At 43.6% G+C, this 22,989-nt stretch overlaps 2 protein-coding genes across 2 annotated transcripts in view; one reads left to right on the top strand and one right to left on the bottom strand.

Annotated features, from left to right (window-relative positions):
- TYW5 (tRNA-yW synthesizing protein 5) overlaps positions 1-1,440 on the bottom strand; it is a 54,800-nt gene extending 53,360 nt beyond the window's left edge. The window contains exon 1 of the mRNA XM_077272017.1: positions 1,306-1,440. The gene's annotated coding sequence lies outside the window, so the exon portion shown is untranslated. The remainder of the gene's footprint in view (positions 1-1,305) is intronic.
- Positions 1,029-22,010, top strand: MAIP1 (matrix AAA peptidase interacting protein 1). Its single transcript, XM_077272020.1, has 5 exons — positions 1,029-1,353; positions 11,351-11,422; positions 13,855-13,981; positions 20,748-20,898; positions 21,762-22,010. Exons 1-5 carry the CDS (start codon positions 1,072-1,074, stop codon positions 21,838-21,840), a joined length of 711 nt encoding a protein of 236 aa, XP_077128135.1. The 5' UTR covers positions 1,029-1,071; the 3' UTR covers positions 21,841-22,010.
- The last annotated feature ends 979 nt before the right edge of the window (positions 22,011-22,989 follow it).

Below are 22,989 nucleotides of genomic sequence, written 5' to 3'. Positions count from 1 at the left end.
TCTGTGTGCACGATGTAATATATGGCTGATCTGTGTGCAGGATGTAATATATGGTTGATCTGTGTGCACGATGTAATATATGGCTGATCTGTGTGCACGATGTAATATATGGCTGATCTGTGTGCACGATGTAATATATGGCTGATCTGTGTGCAGGATGTAATATATGGCTGATCTGTGTGCAGGATGTAATATATGGCTGATCTGTGTGCACGATGTAATATATGGCTGATCTGTGTGCAGGATGTAATATATGGCTGATCTGTGTGCACGATGTAATATATGGCTGATCTGTGTGCAGGATGTAATATATGGCTGATCTGTGTGCACGATGTAATATATGGCTGATCTGTGTGCACGATGTAATATATGGCTGATCTGTGTGCACGATGTAATATATGGCTGATCTGTGTGCAGGATGTAATATATGGCTGATCTGTGTGCAGGATGTAATATATGGCTGATCTGTGTGCAGGATGTAATATATGGCTGATCTGTGTGCAGGATGTAATATATGGCTGATCTGTGTGCACGATGTAATATATGGCTGATCTGTGTGCACGATGTAATATATGGCTGATCTGTGTGCAGGATGTAATATATGGCTGATCTGTGTGCAGGATGTAATATATGGCTGATCTGTGTGCACGATGTAATATATGGCTGATCTGTGTGCAGGATGTAATATATGGCTGATCTGTGTGCACGATGTAATATATGGCTGATCTGTGTGCACGATGTAATATATGGCTGATCTGTGTGCACGATGTAATATATGGCTGATCTGTGTGCATGATGTAGTAATAATAATATATGGCTGATCTGTGTGCACCGTATAACAGTGCAGAGGAGGCTGATCTGTGTGCCCAATATAACACTGCAGGCTGTAATATAATCCTCTCAGTCTCCCATAACAATATTGTTCTCCTCTCATCACACAGATACATAGACGAGCCCCTCCGCTTCCCTCCCGGTCATGTGGCCTCAGCTCACGTGACCTACTAGGACCAGTTGTAGCCGGGCCTGTGTTATGGTGCGCGTGCTTCCGGGGGACACATTAGCGCGTGCGCCATGCTGCGCTCGGTGTTCCGGTTGCCTCGGTTATGTGTCAGGTCACTGACATGTCCGCTATCACGTGTTCCCTTGCTGAGGCCGCCGGTGTTTCCGCAGTGCTCGGGTCTCCTCAGCGTGTCCCGCGGGCTTAGCAGTCAGAGCCCGGATTCCAGCCGGGTAGTGGTTGTCGGTGTCCCCAATCCCATCATCTGGTTTCGAACCAAAATCTACTTCTTCCTCATCAGAGCCTACCTGGACCGGGACTTCACCGTGGAAGAATTCACTGATGGGGCGAAGCAAGTGAGAGGCCGCTGGGGGCAGGGCAGTGGGGGCACAGCTCTATAGCTGCCCATAGCGCTCCTGTCTCTCTGCTGCCGCCTAGTGGCCGTGTTAGGAGTGGCAGTCTGTACTTAGGCCCCGAGTCCCTCTGTTCTGTACGGTTCTTCCTGGGTGGGAGGGGGATGGGGTTATTCCCCTTAGACACTGACCTGTGAAGGGGCCTGACAGGAGTGGTGACAGTTTTCACACGAACCAGAGACAGGGACACAGGTACACTCATTCACGTGGATGGGTCTGTGCACATGTCAGTGTGTTTCCATGGATCGTGTGTACACGGGCTAAACACAATGACATGTCCATCTTTAGACATAGAACGTCCCCCACACGTATAACCGTGTGTCATCAGTATGACATGTACTGGCGCCTGGGAATCGGCTGTACTGTTCGTGTTCGCTGTTCCCCGGCTCCAGGTGTTGAAGACCACTCACATCATTGTCCCCTGCTCTGCCTGTGATCGGCCTAGTAGGGGAGAAATGATGAGAGTTGTAGTCAGCACCCGCTGTCTACATCAACTGTAAAATGAAGAATTTTTTTTTTTTTTTTTTTAAGAAATCACATTATACTCACTTTAACACCTAATCCCCGGAAGCATTTGTCCCCTGTAATAAGATAAAAAAACACAATATCCCTCACCAGTCTGAAGTTGAAAAAAAATCCAGAGCGTCCCACGCCGCGATGCATCTGTGGATCCAGAGCGTCCCACGCCGCGATGCATCTGTGGATCCAGAGCGTCCCACGCCGCGATGCATCTGTGGATCCAGAGCGTCCCACGCCGCGATGCATCTGTGGATCCAGAGCGTCCCACGCCGCGATGCATCTGTGGATCCAGAGCGTCCCACGCCGCGATGCATCTGTGGATCCAGAGCGTCCCACGCCGCGATGCATCTGTGGATCCAGAGCGTCCCACGCCGCGATGCATCTGTGGATCCAGAGCGTCCCACGCCGCGATGCATCTGTGGGACACTTGCTCATCACGTGCGGTCGCTTCAGGCCACCGCTCACGCTGGATCCTCGCAGTCTGGTATTGCCAACTTTCCAGGGCTGCAAATCTACTTTTCCAATGTTTCTGGGCAACTGGATAAAGGTCACAGATGGTCCTGAATGTTTTCCAGGTTGTCACCCCACTATCGGACATTTTCCATCCTAGGAATAGATGACACAAGCCAATTGGAGGAAATTCCCTTTAATTCATTCTTAGGCTGGAATCACAGGAAGATTTTATTTTGAGCAAAGACAGAACTAGAGTCAAAACATAGGAGAATTATAATCAGTCTATGTAAATCTTCCAGGATCCATTTCTAGAAGGACAAAAAAAAGGGAGAAGCCAGCACTGCTAAGGTCAGGACACCATACATAAGGTGCATATGCACATACTGAATTCTATCTGTATTTCAAATATGAGACATTTAGCAAACAATTGATCAATTCTTTGAGCTACCCCGCCACTTCACGGCATTCTCATAATGGGGCAGTCCTACTCTACATATTTTATTTACATTGTGCCATTACTGCCTCCTAAATGTATTAAGAGTGAGAAAAAAAAGGAAAGACCACATTCAATAACATTACCATAACATGCAAACTGTACCTGGAGCATTTCAGAATCACTCCCTTGATGCCGCGAAAGGCAAGCGCAGGTAAAAGCCGATCAGGTCCTGTGCGGACATTTCAGATCTGGCTTCCACACTTCCAAACCAGCACCAAAGTTAAAGAGTGAAACAGGCTGAGACACAGGTGCACAATTAACTAGAGCCTGAGGCAGGGCTGCTGTGTGTGTGAACAGCAGCCTATCAATCACAGAGAACACAGAAAGAAAGGCGTACCTAACCCAGCATGCGCAGCAACAGTGGTGGTCAGCCACTTACCAATGACAAAAAAAAAGGGAGAAGCCAGCACTGCTAAGGTCAGGACACAATACATAAGGTGCATATGCACATACTCAAAGAATAGATCAATTGTTTGCTAAATGTCTCATATTTGAAATACAGATAGAATTCAGTATGTGCAGGTGCACCTTATGTATTGTGTCCTGACCTTAGCAGTGCTGGCTTCTCCCTTTTTTTTGTCTTTCCATTTCTAGAAGGATCCACTGCATGTGTACAATGTAGCCAGGTGATATGATGTCAGCCATATCCCTACAAACAGAGAGTCACCCGTACTTTGATACCACAGTGGAAAACAAGGGTTTTATGTTGTTTTTTATGCTATAGGAGGCATGAGATCCTTCCAACATATATTTCTGGCATACACATAAAACTATGTGTGTATGAAGCCTAACCCCGTGAGACTGATCACAGAGCAGCATCTACTGCTGTAGACCTATTTGGGATAAAAGTGCTCTGCTCCCAGAAAATCAGACATTGATGGTGTAGATGCAATCTAAAGTTCTCCTAGTCCATGAGCCAAGAACCAAATTTGACGATATCGGTACCAAGCGGAGTGACTAATTCTCTTTGGTATTTTTAGGTAGATGCATGTCTGTAGTTTATTTTTTGATATGATAGCCCTTACATATACGTAGCTTATTAACCCCTTCAGCCCTAGGCCTATTTGTACCCAAGTGCCTAAGCCAATCTGACCTGTGCCACTTCATGGGCTAATAACTTTGGAACGCTTTCACCTATCCAAGCCATTCTGAGATTGTTTTCTCGTGACATATTGTACTTCACGTCAGTGCTAAATGGGAGTCAATATATTTTACCTTTCTATATAAAAAAATGCTAAATATTCGGAAATTTTGGAAAAATCGGCAATTTTTTAACTTTGAAATTCTCTGCTTTTTACAAAAATACTGATACCCCCCATAATAGTTATTAATTTACACTCCCCACATGTTTACTTCATATTGGCATCATTTTGAAAATGAAACCTTATTGTTTTACGACGTAATAGGGCTTATAGTTTTATGCGCAATTTTTCACATTTACAGCAAAACCCACTTTTCAAAGGACCAAGTCACTTCTGAAGTCACTTTAAGGGGCTTACATAACAGAAACCACCCATAAATTACCCCATTTTGCAAACTACACCCCTCAAGCTGTTCAAAACTCATTTTTAAAAACTGTTAACCCTTTAGGTGTTCCACAGGAATTTTAGCATGAGCCAAGAACCAAATATGACGATATCGGTACCACCCGGAGTGACTAGATGTAGTATTTGTAACAAAATTTAATCCAAGTTATGTAAATACACACTGAACATGTCATGTGCATATATATATATATATATATATATATATATATATATATATATATATATATATGTTACTCCATAATATCTTCAACATCGGACTCTGAATCTGACTGTTGTTCTACTGGCTCGTCTTCAGTACCCTTGTTCTGGCATGTCTGTAATCTGCACATGTCTGTGCACTTCAGGCCATTGCTGAGGCAAGTACACTGAGGAAGTTCACATGACCGCACACACTTGCAGGACAGTAGCTGTATAATAGCTTCTGGTGCTGGTGCCCCTTGCATCCACTTGACAACAAGCTTTCCGTCGTTATCTATCATCCAACCGCAGTCTGTTGGGTTTGCAACCCATGGCTGGCTCTGCAGACTTCTCCTCCAGATCGCAGCCTGGTAGTTTGCACGCAGTGCATGCATGAAAAGGCAGTCCTGGCAAGGAGGGAGTTGACTTGACTCTACCACTCCACGTCTGGCACAGAACAGCTGATAACGGAGCCTGTTTACCTCAGTTGTTTGGGTAGTTGGCAGGTACATGTGGCAGGTGATTTCCTGTAACTTCTCAAAAAGTTCGGTAGACACTTCCCATGAACGACCAACTTCCTGAAAGGCATCCTGGTATGTCTTGTTCATCTTCAACTGCTTGAGTGTCGTCATCTTCCCACGGCCAGCGAATGCACTGACGGTGTCACAGCCTGTAAATGCATGCATACCAATCAATGAATCACATACGCTGCCTCCCAATGTTCGGCTCAGAGTGGTGATATCCAGGAATCTTGTCCGGTTCTGTGTACCGCATTTCTGGAACAGGTGGGATGGGATTTTGTGGCACATGCCCAGACACAGGACCATGACATCAGTATCCTCCGAAGTGATGATGACCGACTTGTAACCAGATTCTGCTGCATGAAGAGCATGGAGAAGGAGGCGTGTGTCTGCTTCTTCTTGATTTGACTTAAGGTCAGCAGCCTCTTCCCACTGTTCTTTGGTGATCTTAAAGCAGAGCTGCTCACATGTGACATACAGCTCCTTCTCCTCAAGCTTCTCCCTGTGGTGTTTCGCCTTCCATTCTTCTACCAGAAACTTTATGAGACTTGCCTTGTTGGAGGAACTACTTAGAAGCTTTTTCCACTGCTGGATGTTGTGCCCATGTTGAATGTTCTTGAAATGGATCCCTGTGCCTTCATATCTGTTGACTCTTTCTGTATCTTTGATGGATGTCTCCTTGTAGACGTCAAAGACAATATCAATGCGCTTGCTCTTAGCACCCTCATGGATAGCGCGACTCATTGCTGTGCCTGCTAGCTGGCCAAATGTTGCATTGTTTCCCTTCAGTTTCTGAACCAGGCTCATCCCATCAATGATGGTTGCAGAGGGCTCGGGGATCACTTCTGCAGGACGAGCATTCCTCTCCAACTCCCTTGCGAGGGCAGCCTTGTTGGTCTTGCGGATAGACCCATCACCATTGGCAAGTGCCCATGGCAATGGACCCAGGGGATGAGTCAAGACATCACTCATTTGTAGCTTTCTGTTCTCAGCTACAAGTATCATCTGGCCAAATAGGTTTCTGTCAGCCTTCAAAATTACCTCCTTGCCAAGACCTTGTCTGCGTGTCTTCATTTGGATGTTAGAGAACGTTTTAAGTTTGTTCTTCGTCATCTTGTCATGAAACAATGTAGTTGGCTTATCGGTACCCAAACGCTCATCCTTGAATGTTTGATATGCATCCTCTCCTATACTGTATGCCCCTTGAAGGTCTTTGGCTACATCTGGTGGTGCTACAGTCGCTGTTGACAAACTGATAAGTTCACCATTATGCTCTTTGTTGAAGGGGTTCACCCAACCTGTCTCCAGCAGTTGAACGAAAGATTGGACATCGGCTTCATCTCTTCTAATCCTAGACACCTGTAGGTCTGAATGGCTGAAGTCAGTATATTGTTGGCCTACCAGGGCCCTCAGCTGCCTCAAGTACATACTGCGGTACTCTGATGTCAGGTAGAACCTGGAAACAGCTCCAACTTTGAGGCTGAAGCCTTTTGTGCCCCCTGGTGTCTGGGTGTCTTTGTTGATTGTCTCTTCAATGGTCTGGTCCACAGGAATTCGTCCAAAAGGATTCTTGCTACCGATCTGGACCGAAAAGCCACCTTGCATGAAGTATTCATGGACCTCTGGGTGTTCTATGGGCAGCCGAGACATTGTGGCATAGTAATAGGTTAGGTATCGGGCATAGTTGACCTTGTCATAGGCAAAACACCATGGTATCATCTGTCGGATTGCTCCTAGGTGAAGCATCCAGTTGCCTTCTCTTGAAGCTCGAACCAGGGCCAGCATGGTCTCGACCATGTCCAAGTATGACATCCAGAATGCTGAGAGTTGTTCATTTCTGAGGGTCTCAAGATAAACTTGAAAGAGCTTCAGGGTAAGTGTGCAAGATTCATTATCCAAGAGCTTTTCGAAGGATCCCTGCGACACACTGATGCGAAAGTTTGTGATGTTCTTCAGTGTTTCATCCAGATGGTGAAGGTCCCTTGCATGGTTTTCTTCTAGCCATGGAAGGAAGTTTTTCCATGCAAGCCTCATAAGTGCTTCATAGACCAGCTTGTGTAGTCTCACTGCTCTGTTGTACCTCCGGCCGTCCATCACTCCAGACACTGATCCTTCAGCGATTACACCGGATTCAACACACAGATCTCTAAGGCCTGCATCCTGAAATCTGTTCCCTATGATAGAGAGGAGATTACAGATTGTGTGGAAGACACCCATTCTAATTATAATGTTCTTGAACTTCTCCTGTTTCCAGATAACCTCGGCAGCTTTGGCATAGAGTGCTTGATCAAACACACACACAATTCTGTTAAGCTTCAGGGTCTGCATGATGGCATGTGTTTGCTCCAAGACTTCATTCACAGTGGACATGGCTGTTGCAGGAGCATTGATAGTGGGCAGGTAGCTTACAGTGTCCTGGGCCACTACAATGTCGCTGCGGATTTTTATGTTGAACCCAGTCCAACTGCTGGTGGTCTGATCCTCATGGTCTGACATTCTAGCCAGAAGCCAGATATGGTTTTTGGTTTTTGAATCCTGGACCTCCTTGGTAGTGTTAACATTCGAAGTCTCAATCCTGGGTGGCTCTCCCCGCTGCCCAACATTGTATATCGGTAGCATTAATTCTGTCAGAGTTATGCTTCTTTTCTTCGACTTGGTTACATCTGGCAGGACTTTCTTTGTCACAGAGCATGCAACATTGGACTGAACAGCAATGCCATTGACTCTATGAGATGTACCTGCTCCACTTAGTGTCTCCTCAAGTCTGTCAATGTTATCCCAGGCCAGGGTTGTGAACACACCTGGGTAGATACTTGCTGGCATTGGGATGTCATCCTTTGAACATTCCAACTTCTGGATACAAAGGGCTGTATCGATCTCCTCAGCCATTGAATATGACACACAGTGGCCAAGACGATTCAGAGTTCGAATCAGTTCTGTATTGCCGGTCAAAGACTTAACTGCAAAGGATAGCAGTACGTGCTTTGGTGGCTTTGTCTTTCCATTGGTAACAGCAAAAACCAAGTCACTGCCGAAGGATGTGGCAAGACGTTGAGCTCTTTCACAGGTAGTTTGGCACTCACAATCTCCTGTAAGCAGGGTTTGCAGGAATTGAGTGACTAATGCAGGAACGACATTCTGATCTGTATTGGGAGGCCATGGCTGACTCACATCTTGCTTCTTGATCTCATTCCTTAGCTGCATTGCTGCTTTGGTTACGATATCTCCAGAGTTAGCAGCTCTTGCTTCTTGCAGATCTTTTGTCATGCTGTGTACTTGCCGGACAAGGTCGTCCATTGATAGGCTACATGGATAGACTAGAAGCTTACCTTTCTCATCTGAGAGAAAGCGGAGTGATTCCCCAATCTCTGTTTCAAGTTTTCGTCGAACATGTTTCTTTGTCGATGGTTTCAGTTGGATGATACCACGGGATATCATTAATCTCTCAAGCCTAGATGTGAGGTTTATCATAGGCAGTACTTCTGGGTTTGGGAACAATTTAGTCCTTATATACAAGAAGAGTTCTTCAAGGGCCTCTTTCTTTGCCTCTTCGTAGCGTACTTCCTCGCTTTCGACCTGATTTTCAGCTGCACTAGACCTACAGGCCACTTGGGAATCATCTTTTGTGAATAGTTTGTAGCACGACTTGTGGTAGTGCCCCTCTGCAGCAACAAGGTCTCTGCTAAGTAAACCAAGTATTCTCTGTGTGCCTTTCCTTATCGCTGCTCTGCGGATCGTCTCATCTGCTCGTAGCTCAACACACTGGACAATTGGCTCCCTTGTTTGTTTTCCTTTTAGGTACTTGCTTGACTTCTCACAGAAGATACATACTTTGGCATACACCCTGCTATCACTGGGGGCACCCCTCGGTAGCTTCCTCATGGAGATTTTGCTTGCTGTTTCGACATTGACACCCTTGCCAAGGATAGAATCCAGTGACTTCTTCATTGTAAAGATACTACGACATTTACGGTGATATTGTATGTGTGGTATTTCTCCTTCTTCAAGGCCCTTAGCTGCTACCAGGACTGATTCATGCTGCCTGATCTCTGCAGCCCTAAGCAATGTTTTCCAGGAGTCCAAATCCTTAAGGGACGCCAGATCATCGCTGTCATCATTAGAGCAGTGTATGATACAGTCGATCCGTGATTTCTTCCTTGCTGGTACTTCCATCATGCCGTTAGATAGTCAGTAAACACCTGCAAACACAAAGAAAAACATTAAAATTTTATTTACCGTATTTCCTGGCGTATAAGACGACTTTTTAGCCATGAAAAACATGGCTCCAAGAGGGCGGTTGTCTTATACGCCGAATACAGCCGCCGGGGGGAAAGGCCGCCGCGCAGGGAAGGAGGAGGCAGGGGCCCACCTTCATGAGGCGCTCGTTCTTAGAGCTGGGAGCGCTGGTGCTAGGTGACTGTTCCCCCTCTCTCCACAAGTTCCTTACCAGCAGCAGCACACAGTACAGGACTACAGGACCTGTGGTGATGTCACGGCCATGTGATCAGTCACAAGCCTGGGAGGTGTCAGCCTCTACAGAGGGAGATAGGAGCTCTGCAGAGAAGACCGGAGAGTCCTGTTCAGCACAGAACGTGTATGTGTCAGTGTGTGTGCGTGTGTTGGGGCACCTCAGGGTGTCTTCAAATGTGACATAGCCCCCTAGATTTCTTCCAGTAAAATTTGCACTCCAAAAGTCATTTGGCGCTCCTTCCCTTCCGAGGCCTGCCGTTCCCCAATACTGCAGTGTACGACAACATATCGGGTGTTGTTGTGTTCGGGAGAGATTGGTGAACAAATAGTGGGGTGCATTTTTTGCTGGTACACCTCTTAAAAATAAAAAAATGAGCCTAAAATGACACCTTCATGTAAAAAATGCACTTTTTCCATTTTCTCAACCAAGTGTTTCCAACTACTGTGAAACACTGGTTGGGTCAAAGTGGTCACTATACCCCCTAAAAGATTCCTTGGGGGTGTAGTTTCCAAAATAGGGTCACTTTTTGGGGTTTCCACTGTGGGGGTACCTCAGGCAGCCTTCAAATGTGACATGGCCCCCTAGATTTCTTCCAGTGAATCCGCCACCCAAAAACCACATAGCGCTCCTTCCGTGTTGAGCTGTGCTGTGTGCCCATACTTTAGTTTACGAGTACATGTGGGGTGTTTCTATAAACTGCAGAATTAGGGTAACCAAGTTTGGGTTTGCCGTTAACCCTTGCTAGGTTGCAGGTAAAATTGGATTACAATGTAATATCTGGAAAAAAAATGAAATTTTGAAATTTCGCCTTCATTCTGCTAAAATTCCTGTGGAACACCTAAAGGGTTAACAGTTTTTAAAAATGAGTTTTGAACAGCTTGAGGGGTGTAGTTTGCAAAATGGGGTAATTTATGGGTGGTTTCTGTTATGTAAGCCCCTTAAAGTGACTTCAGAAGTGACTTGGTCCTTTGAAAAGTGGGTTTTGCTGTAAATGTGAAAAATTGCGCATAAAACTATAAGCCCTATTACGTCGTAAAACAATAAGGTTTCATTTTCAAAATGATGCCAATATGAAGTAAACATGTGGGGAGTGTAAATTAATAACTATTATGGGGGGTATCAGTATTTTTGTAAAAAGCAGAGAATTTCAAAGTTAAAAAATTGCCGATTTTTCCAAAATTTCCGAATATTTAGCATTTTTTTATATAGAAAGGTAAAATATATTGACTCCCATTTAGCACTGACGTGAAGTACAATATGTCACGAGAAAACAATCTCAGAATGGCTTGGATAGGTGAAAGCGTTCCAAAGTTATTAGCCCATGAAGTGGCACAGGTCAGATTGGCTTAGGCACTTGGGTACAAATAGGCCTAGGGCTGAAGGGGTTAATAAGCTACGTATATGTAAGGGCTATCATATCAAAAAATAAACTACAGACATGCATCTACCTAAAAATACCAAAGAAAATTAGTCACTCCGGGTGGTACCGATATCTGGCCCGGCTCATGGACTATCCTGGGACCTCAGCAGAATAGTCGGGATCTTCTCTGGTTCCCCGAGGAGCATGACTCCAGCATACTGCAGTGTCGGTTAGACAACGGACCAGACTTATTTATTTGCTGCATGTTGAACTTTGCACATAATAAAAACAACACTACAAAGGGTTACTTTTGCTATTGCTTTACCTTGGTTAAAGATCTACTGGGTTATTTTGAGATCCCTTTTGATTGTTTTGTATTTTTCTTTTTTTTTTTAGGCCTTTTCCTTTGTATCCAGGCTGCTGTCTCAGTGCAACTTTGATGCATTAGAAAATCTTGTGTCAAGTGAGGTATGTGCAATTCCTATTAGGCTGCGTTCCCACAATGAGCTTTTGGTGAGTTTTTGATGTTGCAGATCTCGTGCACTATTTCTGAATCTATTAGGTTACTTGCGTTTTTTTCATCGTATTTTTTATGTTTTTTATGGCGTTTGTGACACTGTTTTTGTCACCGTTTGTTATGCCATGTGTGAGGCAGTGACCCCTGTTGCAGCTAGGGGGCACTGTATGTTCTCAGAATACACACGGAGGAGTATTGAGGCCATGGGAGTGCATGGCAGTCGTTGGGTAATGGTAATAATGAGACAGTGACCGGCCGGTATGTGTTGCAGAGGAGATCCTCTGCACTGTAAGCCAGTAATGTTGCTCTGGGACCTGTAGTCCCACAAGTATTTGTTTAGTTTAAAGGGAGGCTTACAGGGTTAGTCGGAGAGCTGAACTCATAATATGGGTATCCAACTTTCAGGTCACTTTCTCACATCAGTATTTATAAGGCTACTTTCACACTAGCGTCGGGAACAACCCGTCGCCGTGCGTCGGGCCGACGTTCCCGACGCTAGCGTTGTCTCCGCCGCACAACGGGGGCAGCGGATGCATTTTTCCCACGCATCCGCTGCCCCATTGTGAGGTGCGGGGAAGTGCGGGGAGGTGGGGGCGGAGTTCCGGCCGCGCATGCGCGGTCGGAAAAAGCGGACCGTCGGGAGCAAAAAACGTTACATGTAACGTTTTTTTCTCCCGACGGTCCGCTACCACACGCCCAAGCGTCGCAAAACGGACGCGACGTTTGGCAATGCGTCGCTAATGTTAGTCTATGACGAAAAAACGTATCCAGCAAGAACTTTTGCTGGATGCGTATTTTCGGCAAAACGACGCATTTGCGACGTATTGCAGTTAACGCTAGTGTGAAAGTAGCCTTAGGCTTCAGTTACACATCTGTGTACTGTCCAACTCTTCCCCGGACAGTACTAAGGCCCATAGAATGGATCTATCAACACAATCTGTAAAGATCACGGGTCTGAGTGTGGGATCCATGAGATTCAGAGAAGTCCTAGTCTAATCCGAGCGTGCAAATTGGTCTCGGCCGTGCAAATCAGTGGGGATGCCTGAAACATAGATGCAAATTTAATGGCTTCTCATTAGCTTCTGTTTTGTATTTGTGTCTCACTGAACTGTTTCTTACTGATAAATTTAAATAAAATCGTGAACTTCCGTGGATCTTTTTTTTGGGGGGGGGGGCTTGGAAGCAAGCTTACCTCTTCATCAGTGCAAGAAAACAGAAATAAAGAAAAAGCAGAAGCAACTAGGAAGAAGTCTGTTTATTTACACTAAAAGCAATGATTTGTTGCTCCGATACAGACCTACAGTGCACACATAATATATCTACCGCTATAAAGTGGCCAGTTGACAGTGCGGTACTTTTGGGCCCTGATTCATCAAAACTAGCATTTTGTAGACCAGTCATAATGAAGGAATCGCTGGTATAAGATGCAGCAATTTAATTAAGAGGCTTGTACCGTTTAATGATTTTGACACATTATTCAGCTGGCGCCAGAGGTAAGCGATATATTGGGTTAAAGTTCACTTCTGTCATAATTTACACCACCTTTATGGCATAAATTATGACGAAATTTGTCAGCAGTGCTTCTGCATAATCCTCACTTTCTTTTCAAGAAGTTGGTGGAGACAGGCTGCCATGTAGTCCTTCATATTCATGAACTTTGCACAATGCACAGAGAAAGCTGCCAATCAGTGGCGTGGTCGGGGGTTATACGGAGCTCAGCATTCAGAGAACTGCTACATCTGCAGCAGAGGAAACTGGGATTTTATCAAAACTGCAGCAAGCAGACCACTAAGTGACACATCGCTGAAATCAGGGTCTCTGCCCCTATATTCTGCTATTCTCAGATGGGGAAGCAAAAACCTGGTGACCGATTCCCTATAAATAAATGTCCTATTTTTGATACTGCATTACTCTACCCCAGCCCCTATAGACTTGTGCCTGCCTGCTATTGGCGCATTTATCCTGTTTCTTGTCATTGGATGCTATTTGATTTCCCCATTTGGGCATCAGTGTAGTTGGGAGGAATAATTATACTTTCATATACGGGGTCTTCAGACTATACCTTTTAAGTGGTTTTGTTTTTAGTTGTTATGTCTTATAAGTAATCTAATGATTTGACATAGCTAACACTTTGGAGGTGCCATCTGATAATTCCTATTAATTAGTTTTATTAATATTGATCCTCTGTGCCTCCGCCAGTCTCCATTATTTCAGATATTTGTCCCCTCCTCCAAAAAAAAATCCTTGCTAAAGACAGAACTATTCCTACATATATTTGTATCATCACCTTTACATTTTGGGGGGGACAGGGGCTTTAAGTGTACCCTCTAACATTTGTAATATCTAAACAGTAACCAATGCGTTTTCTTTTTCTATGCTGCAGATCCTGAAAGATGTGAAGGAAAAATGTTCAGTGCTTTCTGACAATTACAGAAATGCCCTGGCGGCAGAGAGTGATGAGATTATGTACTCCTTTCCTGGAGATGTAGCTATTTATTATGATGATAATGGTATGTGTGAGGAACAAGTACAGATGTTTAACCCCTTAAGGGCCAAGCCACTTTGTAGGTTAATGACCGGGCCTAATTCATTTTTTTAAATCTGACCACTGTCACTTTATGAGATTATAACTTTGGAACGCTTCAACAGATCCCGCTGATTCTGAGACTGTTTTTTCGTGACATTGTTATTCATGATAGTTGTAAAATGTGTTCGATATGATTTTTGTTTACTTGTGAAAATATCGGAAATTGGCCAACAATTTTGAAAATTTCACAATTTTCAAACTTTTACTTCTTATGTCCTTAAATCGGAGAGTTATGTCACACAAAATAGTTAATAAATAGCATTTCCCACATGTCTACTTTACATCAGCACAATTTTTGAGACCTCGTTTTTTTTTTGTTAGGAAGTTAGAAGGGTTAAAAGTTGATCAGCGATTTTCTCATTTTTCCAACAAAATTTACAAAACAATTTTTTTTTTTTTAGGGACCACATCACATTTTAAGTTATGTTGGGAGGTCAGAAAATACCCAAAAGTGACACCATTCTAAGAACTGCACCTCTCAAAGTCCTCAAAACCACATTTAAAAGGTTTATTAACCCTTGAAGAAGTTCTTCACAGGAATCATTGAAATGTTGAAGAAAGAAATTAACATTTTACTTTTTATCACAAAAAAATTTATTTTAGCCCCAAATTCTTTATTTTCACAATGGTAACAGGAAAAATAGAACCATACAATCTGTTGTGCAATTTGTCCTGAGTACGCCCGTATGTAGGGGAAAACTACTGTTTGGGCGCCTGACAGGGCTTGGAAGGAAAGGAGCGCCATTTGACTTTTTGATATATAATAGCTGGAATAGAGAGTGGATGCCATGTCACGTTTGGATATTCTTTTAGCCCCAATTTTTTTTAATTTCACAAGGGTAACAGGAGAAATAGCACCATACGATTTGTTGGGCCTGAGTACGCCAATACCCCATAATGTGGTCAAAAGCTACTTTTGAGGCACCGTGCAAAGCTCAGCAGGGAAGAAGCGCCAAATTGGAGTTCAGATTTTCCTGGAATGGTTTGTGGATGCCATGTCACAGTGACAGAGCCCCTGAGGTGCCAAAACCGCTGAAGGCCCCCATCCCTATAAGGCCCCCTATTTTACAAACTACACATCTCAATGAATTCATCCAGGGGTGCAGTGATCATTTTAACACCACATGTGCCTCACAGAAATTCATACCATTGGGCGGTGAAAAAAGAATAATTACATTTTTAGCACTAAAATGTTGTTTTAGTCCCAAATATTTATTTTTATAAGGGCTAATAGGAAAAAATGAACCTCTCATTTTGTTGTGCAATTTCTCCTGAGTGCGTCAATACCCTACATGTAATCGGGAAATACTTTTCAGGCACAGTGCAAAACTCAGGAGTGTGTGGGAGAGCCATATTATTGTGCGGATTTTGCTGTTATGGTTTGTGGGTGCCATGACCCACTGGGGAGAGCCCATGAGGTGCCAGAACAGCAGAACCCCCCCCATAAGTGACCTCATTAACAAACTACACCTCTCAATAAATTCATCTAGGGGTGCAGTGATCATATTGACACCACAGATGGGTCACAGAATTTTATACCATTGGGCAGAGAAGAAGAAATAATTACATTTTTACTACAAAAATTTTGTTTTAGCTCCAGGTTTTACATTTTCACATGGAGAAATAGGCAAAAATGACACAAACATTTGTCACACAATTTCTGCTGAACCTGACAATACTCCATATGGGCTGTACAGTACTACTTAGCCATACAGAGAGACTCGGGAGGAACAGAGCGCTATTTTCTTTCTGGAGATACAGATTTTCCTAGAATAGTTTGCAGACTCCATATACCGAGCCCCTAAGTGCTAGAAGAGCAGAATCCCGCCTCAAGAGACCCCTTTTTGAAAATTATAACCCTGCCAAACATGTGGATGCTAAATGTGGTTAAGGCACACTGGGGTACAGAATGGAGGGGGCATTTGGATTTTGGAGTGCAGAATTAGCTGGATTTCTTTTGGGAGTGGGGGGAGGTGCATTGCTCACTTGAAGAGCCTTTATACTACCAGCTACATGGAAGCCCCCCCTATGTTTCCGTTAACAGATGACAGACCTGAATGGGGACTTGATTTTTTTTTTGTGGATTGATTTGAATCTTTTGTTGGGAACTTTTACAAAACGTTTGGGATCACGTGACATGATTCAGATGACAACCCTGAGGGATCCGTTCACTATAATGAGGCAGCAGCGTTACTCTGGATTCTGTCTGGACTCTGTTCTGCGGTGTCCTTCTTTTCAGAAGTGCACAAAACTGTTGCCGATTGGCATTTTTACGCCTAAAAAGATGTATATTACCAAATCATAGGCGAGACAGCGTCTCCATCTGCCTCATTATAGAAAAGTCTTCCACTGGGGGTTCTGTCTGAATAACGTGTTTACATGGAAACCCCGGTATAAGCATTTAGCACAGGATAAATGTGCGTCGAACCTTACTGCGATATTTGGGAGGCAGAATGAACAAATCAACAGCAGGTGAAGAATTGGTTTTATTTTTTACTCCGTTCGTCATCCTACTATATAATTGTCTAAGGGTCACTTCCGTCTGTCTGTCTGTCTTGGATATTCATTGGTCGCGGCCTCTGTCTGTCATGGAATCCAAGTCGCTGATTGGTCCTGGCAAAACGCCCATGACCATTGCTGCGACCAATCGGCGACGGCCACAGTCTGGCGGCAATATGGCCGCTCTTTCCTCCCCTCTGTCAGTGCCCGCTCCATACTCCCCTCCAGTCAGCCCTCACACACGGTTAATGCCAGCGTTACCGGACCGCGGTGTAACGCACTCCGGTTACGCAGCTATTGACCCTGTGTGACCAAGTTTTTACTATTGATGCTGTGTATGCTGCATCAATAGTAAAACGATCTAATGTTACAAATAATGATAACAAAAAAAAAAAAAAACCTTATTCTCACCCTGTGACGTCGCGTCCTGTCCGCCGGCAGGTTCCGATGCTAAGGATGCTATGGGAGAAGGACCTGCCATGACGTCACGGTCATGTGACCGCGACGTCATCACATGTCCTGCGTGCTTGCGCGAGAAGGACCTGCCATGATGTCACGGTCATGTGACCGCGACGTCATCACAGGTCCTGCGCTGATAGTCATACCAACCCTGCTACCGGAAGCTGCCGCATGCACCGTACACAGGAGCCAGGACTAAGGTGAGTATATGTTTATTTTTTATTATTTATTATTTTTGTCGCTGGGCAATATACTACGTTGCTGGGCAATATACTACGTTGCTGGGCAATATACTACGTGGACATGCATATTCTAGAATACCTGATGCGTTAGAATCGGGCCACCATCTAGTGCAGTATAAGTGATTAAGCGACTTTATTCTTTGGGTCGCTGCAATTACAGCAATAACAGATTTATAGCGTTTTTTTATATTTGGCTGCTGTCACACCGAAGGACTTTTTTTCAAAGGCAAGTTTTCACATCACCATATTTAGATAGCAATAATTTTTCCATATTTCAGCCGACAGTCATTTGAGGGCTTGTTTTTTGCGGAGCGAGCTGATGTTTTTATTGGTACCATTTTCAGGCACATTACTTTTTTTGATCGCTTTCTATTCTGATTTTTGGGAGGCAGATTGAACAAAATCCAGCAATTCAGGAATTATGTGTTTTTATTTTTTTTATGCAGTTTCACGTGTGCTAAAATTGGTAAGGCAGCTTTATTCTTCTGGTCAGTAGGATTACAGAGATACCATATTTAGATTTTTTTTTTTTATGTTTTGTCGCTTCTACACAATTGAAAACTTTCATAGAAAAAATAATTATTTTTACATTGCTATATTCTGAGAGCTATATCTTTTTAATTTTTCCACTGATGGGTGTATGGCAGCTTGTTTTTTGCGCTGCAAGATGTTTTCAGGGATACCATTTTTATGTACATTTGTCTTTTTGATCACGTTTTATTCCACTTTTTTCCAGCAGTATGATGAAAAAGTATTGTTTGCCACGTTTTTTATTTATTTTGTTTTTAAGATGTTCACTGAAGGGGTTAACTAGTATAACACTTTTAAAGATCAGCTCATTCCGGATGCGGCAATACCAAATGTGTACTTTTTTTTTTTTTTTACATAATATGTATTTTAGTGTAATATTTTCATTATTATGATTATTATGATTTATTTTATTTTTAATATATATTTTTATTTTTACTTAGTCCCCCTATGGGACATTCACTTTTTTAAAAAAAAAATTTTTTAACTTTGATCACAAGTATAATGCATTGCGATGCATTATACCTATACAGAAGCTTCTTAGACCATGCTTTGAGCGTGGTCTAAGAAGCTTTCCATAGCTTATGACGACCCCATGTCACCATGATAACAATCAGGTACCGATCTGAAGGCTGCCTCCCTCCTAAATGTTGCAGTTGCTCTCGATCACAGCTTTCAGGGGATCTGCCTGTAACAGCAGCTTAATGCACCCATGGCTGCCATGATGGGACAGCTGTAGCTGTAAAGCCCAGCTATTGGCATAATTGGAGACCATGATTTTAGCTATATACTGCAACATTGTGGTATTTCAGTAGATAGAACAGTCAGGTTCAAGTTTCATAAAGGGATGGTAAAAAAAAATTGAAGTAAAAAATCTTTTTAAAAATTTAAGAGAAAATTCTATCTAATCGCCCTTGCTTTCCCCCTCTTTAAAAGTGTGGAAATTAAAACAAAATAAGACATAAACATATTCAGTATTGCCTCTTTAAAGAGATTGGTCTGAAACAACAAGTCTGCGCTCACTTTGTGTCTGCAGACTTGTGGATCCTGGCGTGGAGTATGAATATTGCATACTTGTGATCACATGGCCGCCATTCCTGCCGCTGACACCGGAGAATCTTCGCCACGCGCAGTGCGTGTACTGTGAGGACTCACAAGTCCACAGTCACATAGAGTGACTACAGACTTGTCGTTTTAGAACGGACAACCCCTTTAACAGTCCAGTCTATTAAAATATAACATTATTTAACCCATGTGTTAACTCACTCCAAAAATGCAGCAAAAACTGACTAAAACGCTGCATGTTGGCAAATGGCACCACAAACCATTTTTTTTTGACTACTTAAAAATAAACTGTACATTTTTGGTGTCAGCCATCCCTATTGACCTGAAGAATCATGTTGCATGTCATTTATACAAAACACTAAAAGACTGTAAGAACCAAATATGGTGGCGGAATTGCTGTGGGTTTCTTTGCCGTTTTACTGCAGTTGGAATTTTTTTCCCAGTTTTCCAGAACATTATATGATACTAGATGGTGGCCCGATTCTAACGCATCGGGTATTCTAGTATATTGCCCAGCCACGTAGTATATTGCCCAGCCACGTAGTATATTGCCCAGCCACGTAGTATATTGCCCAGCGACGTAGTATATTGCCCTGCGACGTAGTATATTGTTCAGCGCCGTAGTATATTGCCCTGCGACGTAGTATATTGTTCAGCGACGTAGTATATTGCCCTGCGACGTAGTATATTGTTCAGCGCCGTAGTATATTGCCCAATTACGTAGTATATTGCCCAGTTACGTAGTATATTGCCCAGTTACGTAGTATATTGCCCAGTTACGTAGTATATTGCCCAGTTACGTAGTATATTGCCCAGTGACGTAGTATATTGCCCAGTGACGTAGTATATTGCCCAGTGACGTAGTATATTGCCCAGTGACGTAGTATATTGCCCAGTGACGTAGTATATTGCCCAGTGACGTAGTATATTGCCCAGCGAAGTAGTATACAGCACAGAGCCACGTAGTATATTGCCCAGCCACGTTTGTCACAGGTTAAAAAATAAACATATACTCACCTTTCCGAGGGCCCATTGTAGTCCACGGCAGCTTCCGGTCCCAGGGTTGGTCTGAGCGCAGGACCTGTGATGACGTCGCGGTCACATGACCGTGACGTCACGTCCTTTCCGCGCAGGCGCGCAGGACTTGTGATGACGTCGCGGTCACATTACCGTGACGTCATGGCAGGTCCTTCTGCCATACCATCTTTGCCACCGCAACCTGCAACGGAAGATGGCGGGCGGCGCGAGTGGCTCAGCGGACTACAGAGGGTGAGTATAGCAGGTTTTTTTTTAATTATTTATTACATTACATGTACTATTGATGCCGCATAGGCAGCGTCAATAGTACAAAGTGGGGGACACACAGGGTAACGGAGTGCGTTACCCGCGGCATAACGCGGTCCGTTACCGCCGGCATTAACCCTGTGTGAGCGGTGACCGGAGGGGTGTATGCGGGCGCCGGGCAGTGAGTGCGGGGAGTAAGGAGCGGCCATTTTTTTCCGGACTGTGCGCGTCGCTGATTGGTCTCGGCAGCCATGACAGGCAGCTGACGAGACCAATCAGCGAACGAATAACCGCGACAGACAGACAGACGGACAGACGGAAGTACCCTTAGACAATTATATAGTAGAAATTGAATAGTGTGATTCAAAATTATATCTCGTACTGCAGAAAAAAAGTTCCCTATGTTGCCAAAAAATAATAAAACTATGATTCTTGGAGGAAGGGGTTGAAAGAATAAAAGAGACAAAAAAACAAATTGGCTAGGGCAGGGAGGGATCATACTGGGGTCCAACAGATGAACATAAAATGCATTTCCCTTTCATGCAATCACTGTATGTTTATTGTTCACTAGAACAGAAAATAAGCGTTTTTTTTCCTTTTTTTTTTCTATAGGTAGGAAATTTGTCCGTATACTCATGCGGTTTTGGTACCTGTCATATGCAGATATTCCTGATGAAGATCTAGAAGGAACAAAAGTATTCCAAGTTGTAATGGGGAAAGAAAATGTAAAGGACTCGAAGCGTATCCTCACTGCAAACTATGAGTAAGAAGCCTTCTAAGGTTATTTTACGATGCACTGTTCTATTCCTCAAGCCGGTGTCACATGCAGACAAGCCTTTTTTTCTACAGAAGACCACTTGGCAATGAGCTGGTATTGTAAGGGGAAGCAGTGTTTGGTCGGAGTGAGAGTGGGGTTCTTTAGGAGACAACCTACTTCAAAAAGAAGCAATAAACATACATACATTTGGGGTATTAATAAACAGTGGAAATATTGAGGGGCCTCACGATTCCCCTAAAAGAGGAGGCCGGGGAAAGAGAAGGATCAGGCATTTGGAATTTCAACTTCTGATCCATTTGCTTTCAATGGAGATGACCTGTTACAAGTGGTGTCTGGTGGCATTTTCCTCCTCTCTTCCTAATGAAATGATACGAAAATCAAACTCGGTGCTCATGGGTCAGGAATCTTAAGTTCTAACGTTCCTTTATAAGCTACCTCTCTGCCTTTGGTCTATCAGTGCAGAAATGATAGTTTTATTTGTGGCGTCTCTGACACCAATGCCACCTTGACCAATCTATTCTTTAGACCGGGATCACACTTGCGAGAAACGCACGAGTCTCGCATCTCAATACCAGGCACTGCCGCCGGCACTCGGGACTGGAGTGTGCGGCTGCATGTATTTCTATGCAGCTGAGTGCTCCAGTCCGAGTGCCGGCAGCAGTGCCGTGTACTGATGTGCAAGACTCATGTGAGTTTCTCGCAAGTGTGATCCCGGCTTTATTGGTGTATAAATGACACTGAAGTTGTAGTGAATAGAAGGTTGTTGCCATAGGCATTATTTCGCTTGTGTAAATGCCACCTTGGCCAATCAATTCTGTATAACAATTTTTTTTTTTTCCTCATTCCAGGTTTCGCAGAGAATTTACCCAAGGAGTAAAACCAGACTGGATCATCACACGCATCGAACATTCAAAATTGTTAGAGTGACGTAAACAGACAGTTGGCATCACCCTGCTCATTTCATCCATTTTTTTTTTTTTCCTTTTAACCTGAACAACTATTACTAGTATTAAAATGATATCTTCTACTCTTGCTTTGTTTACAATTATGAACTTAATGATATTTTGCAATTATAATGTTAAAGATATTTATTCAGATTTGTTTATATCTTTATTCGGTTTCACAAAAGAACATCTTTGAAATAAGAAACTTATTCCGATGCAATCCTAGTCTGTGTATGGCTTGGTTCCCACCAGTGTACATCACCATTTTTCAGGATAAGGTAAACATTTTAGCCCTCTCATTTATGTACATTAGCAAAAGTAAAAATTGTCCTCACCAATTTAGTATAAAAGCTCTGTCCCTTTTGAGAGAGGAAGGCTGAAGGATTCTCCATTGTCTCACTATCTTGACAGACAAGTGAGACTTCCTGCTTTTGAGCTGGGAGGATACCACTGTGTGAGAAGAGATTGTGTGTTGTGTGTAACATACTGGAATTCTGTGTAGATTTCTTCTTTCCTGGATGTAGTGATATATGAAGAAATATAAGATGGACTCCTCTGTATTATGCTGCGGAAGGGAATCCGGTCACAGCTTTTCATGTGTCAGCGGTGGACTCTTAAAAGACTTTGATTTACCCTTTAGAAACTGCTATATTTCCCCATTAGCCCTTCAGCTATTTCCTAATCTAGTAGAATAACCCTTTAGAAGCAGTCTGAGAGAAATTATCTGTTGTGCCAAAAACGTGCATTTAAAGTGTATCTGTCGCTTCAAAGAGACTAAAAAACACGGCATTTTAATTAGAATCAACCTGGAGCCGCATAAACTGAACTGTTCTGTGTACCTAAGGAGTACCTGTCCTCCTTGGGGTACATGCATACATGTGTGAGAGTTACAGTGGGTACGGATAGTATTCAGACCCCTTTTAAATTTTACTTCTGTTAGATCCCCCACTAGCACCGTGAGCCATGAACGCTCACTGTTCTAGCGGGGATCTCATCGCAGCTCAGCCTGGCTGGGAAAGCAGCTGAGTGACCGGAGGTTACCTCTGACGTCACCCCCGGTCACTGGCACTGCATTCCCAGCAGCTCATTCACCAGTGGTTTTCAGCCAGGACCGTCGCATCTTGGCACCGTC

This window comes from Ranitomeya variabilis, chromosome 7 (assembly GCF_051348905.1).
Source record: "Ranitomeya variabilis isolate aRanVar5 chromosome 7, aRanVar5.hap1, whole genome shotgun sequence".
In the NCBI taxonomy this organism is placed as follows: Eukaryota; Metazoa; Chordata; class Amphibia; order Anura; family Dendrobatidae; genus Ranitomeya; species Ranitomeya variabilis.
The sequence above is the reverse complement of the archived record's forward strand: the minus strand, read 5'-3'. Positions and strand labels throughout refer to the sequence as shown.

Excerpts from the sequence above, each read along its gene's own strand:
- MAIP1 (XM_077272020.1), top strand. The coding sequence starts at position 1,072 with ATGCTGCGCTCGGTGTTCCGGTTGCCTCGGTTATGTGTCAGGTCACTG. Across the intron at positions 1,354-11,350 it reads TCACTGATGGGGCGAAGCAA|GCCTTTTCCTTTGTATCCAG; the intron begins GTGAGAGGCCGC and ends TTTTTTTTTTAG. Across the intron at positions 11,423-13,854 it reads AAAATCTTGTGTCAAGTGAG|ATCCTGAAAGATGTGAAGGA; the intron begins GTATGTGCAATT and ends TCTATGCTGCAG.